Source organism: Cryptomeria japonica, chromosome 4, assembly GCF_030272615.1.
Source record: "Cryptomeria japonica chromosome 4, Sugi_1.0, whole genome shotgun sequence".
In the NCBI taxonomy this organism is placed as follows: Eukaryota; Viridiplantae; Streptophyta; class Pinopsida; order Cupressales; family Cupressaceae; genus Cryptomeria; species Cryptomeria japonica.
The window spans coordinates 473,629,280-473,632,294 of NC_081408.1; the positions used below are offsets into that span (position 1 = coordinate 473,629,280).

At 35.9% G+C, this 3,015-nt stretch overlaps 1 protein-coding gene across 1 annotated transcript; it reads right to left on the minus strand.

Moving 5' to 3' along the window:
• Positions 1 to 374: 374 nt before the first annotated feature.
• Positions 375 to 2,100, minus strand: LOC131066833 (uncharacterized). The gene is made up of 2 exons (XM_058001694.2): positions 1,788 to 2,100; positions 375 to 739 (listed from the first exon to the last, which is right to left on the minus strand). Exons 1-2 carry the CDS (start codon positions 2,098 to 2,100, stop codon positions 375 to 377), a joined length of 678 nt encoding a protein of 225 aa, XP_057857677.2.
• Positions 2,101 to 3,015: the final 915 nt, after the last annotated feature.

The following is a 3,015-nucleotide window of genomic DNA, read 5'->3' on the forward strand; positions in this document are numbered from 1 at the left end:
CTTAAAGCACCGGATTCGTGAAAGATCCCTTTGCTTCTTCCTTGAATCATGGACCGCAGGAGGTCTGAATTCTCTATCCCTTTTGAAGTTCATCTTCTTCCAATGGCCTCCCTTTCTTTTAACATGTTGAGATGCAGGCACATGTTGATCTCCTCCATGAGTGCCTTTATGCATTCCTCTTGCATCTAGGCATGACTCCTCTTGAATGCAATTTGACCGGAGGCGATCGAAGGAAGGAAATTCAGCTCTTCCACTTATGCTTTGAATGAATGGGTCCCAAGAGTCAGGAAGACAATTCAAAGAAATCATGACAATATCTTTGTCCACAACTTCGCTTCCAATGGCACTGAGTTGGTCCTTCAATTCTGAAATTTTTACGAAGAAGACATGATTGAATCTCCTTTGCTCATATTCACTTGAAGAAGTTGTTGCCTCAACGTAAGTGCCTGGCTGATGTTGTTGATCTCATACATGCCTTCTAGATGTTTAAACATCTCTCGGGCTATCTTCAATTTGGCGATAACTGGAACAAGGTGATCCTTCACGGAATCAATAAGGAACTTCTTTGCCTTGAGAGCATTCTTCTTGAATTGCTTTAACTCATCCGGATCTGAAGGCTCAGTTAGATCCTTGTCTTCCACAAACTGTAACAGCTCTAATTCTTCAAGAGCAAGGAGGACACAGACCTTCCATGATGTAAAATTGAGGGCACCTTCAAGTCCGTCCTCTACTTTCAAACCTGTAACCATCTTGCAAAACTAAAACAACAAACTGAAAGTGAAGGACAACTAACAATCTGATTATTTAGAATGAACCTAAAGCTCTGATACCATGTTAGTTTTTGATCAGAATTATTTAATCTCAGAAAATAAATGAAATGAACATGTACATAACACAAAGAACACCAAAGATACCCTGGGAAACCTCCCTCTTGGAGGAAAAACCCAACATCAAAGATCCAGATCAACTTTTCTATATATGAGAAAAATTACAAGCATCATTCAGAACAGATTACTCATCTGATTTAGACAACCAACTAGGTCACAATTCATCCAAGTCAAATTGCTGTAGTGCTGGCACAAATTCACTGATTGTAATAACCAAGTTTCAGCCTTGCAAGAGTTTGATGTTCTAGATGTTTGGAGTTCAATCAGCACACTGGATATAGCTTCTCCAAGCTTTTGCTGCACTAGAAGATAATTTCGCCAAGCTCGAGAACCACTTCGCTAGGCTTGAAGAGCTGATGACAAATTCACACTAATAAGATTGCTGAGTTGCTTGATTGAGAATTCGCTAGGGAAGAAGACTGCTATGAAAATTATATGATGTGAGATCTGGGATGAATCTTGTTATATACGCGATTCATCCTTAACACTTTCTCCAAGTCGGCTTGCTTAATTTAAATTACATTTTTCTTTTTAGCTTTTAGCGCCCAATTTTGGGGCTTAGTTTACAATTTACAAGGAGCAAGTTATGTTTGTTTGGGTGCTCTTAATAGGGCCCAATTTAGATGCTTTACAAGATACATTTGTTACAATTTGTGCCCAACCCAATGTAAGTAATTTGCTCATACATAATCCGATCTAGCTATAATTTTCAACAAAAAGTACCCTCAATAATGCTGGTTGCAAACTGAGTTTTGGCATAATCAGCAAGCAACAACTCTCTCCAATTTGCTGTAAGCTCACACAAAGAGCTCAAGTGGGGTCTTCTAGATAGAGCATCAACCACAATGTTATTCCTCCCTTTGACATACTCAATGTTAAAGTTGTAAGCCTGTAGCTTACTCACCCATTTCTGTTGTCTCTCATTCAAGTCCCTCTGATGCATGAAGTGCTTAAGATTGTTGGGATCAGTCTTAACAACAAACTTACTCCCCATAAGGTACTGCCTAAACTTTGCAAGAGCATGCATTATGGCAAGCATCTCTTTATCATATGTGGAATATAATCTTTTATCTCCTCTCAATTTTCTACTTTCAAAAACAATAGGATGCTTGTCTTTCATAACGACCGCACCAACACCTTGTCCTGATGCATCACACTGTAGTTCAAAAGGCTTGGTGAAATCTAGTAAGGCCAAAATAAGGCACGATCTCATTATCTCCTTGAACCGATCAAACACTGTTTGTGCCTTTTCTGACTACTCAAAAGCTCCTTTCTTAGTGAGATGTGTGAGGGGGACAACCAACTGAGAGTATCCCTTCACAATTTTTTTTTAAAAACCACATAGACCTAAGAATCCCTTCAAGTATGTTATTGTCTCAGGTGGTGGCCAATCAATGATAGCTCTAATCTTTTCAGGATCCACCTTCACACCTTCTGCACTGATGATGTGACCAAAATAGAGAAACTCTCTCATTCCAAATTCACATTTGGACTCCTTAGCAAACAGGGATTCAGACTCCAGTATACTGAGCACTTCATCTAAGTGTTGCAAGTGCTCCTTCCAGGACTTGCTGAAGATGAGGATATCATCAAAAAATACGAGTACAAACTTCCTCAACTACTTCTGAAAGATCTTGTTCATGCAAGATTGGAATGTGGCCGGAGCGTTAGTCAAGCCAAAGGGCATGACTAGGAATTCAAAATGCCCAAAGTGACACATGAATGTAGTCTTCTCAACTTTTGATGCCCTCATTCTAATCTGATGGTACGTCGATCTCAGATTTAGATAGCTATTTTTGGTTTTAATAATTATTAATAATTAACATTATTAAAAATATTTTTATTTTTATTTTTATTTTTAAGGTTTAAAAATAAATTTATAAGTTTACAATATATTAATAGAGTTTTAAATTAGTAATATAAATTTTTAATGTTAAAAATTGATTATTTTAAAATAATTATTTATAAATTAAATTTTAAGATTAATTATTTTTTAATAAATTAATTATTATTATTTTTTATTTTATTTTTAAGTTTTAAAAATATGTTTATGAATAAGTTATTCATATTAATAGATTTATTTTTACAAAATATAAAAAATAGTAATAAAGTAATTAGTAATAAAAAA

Bases quoted from the DNA above. Each gene is read 5' to 3' on its own strand.
- LOC131066833 (XM_058001694.2), bottom strand. From the start codon at position 2,100: ATGAGATCGTGCCTTATTTTGGCCTTACTAGATTTCACCAAGCCTTTT. The intron at 740-1,787 runs GTAAGCTACAGG...AGATGGTTACAG, and splicing joins GAGACAACAGAAATGGGTGA to GTTTGAAAGTAGAGGACGGA.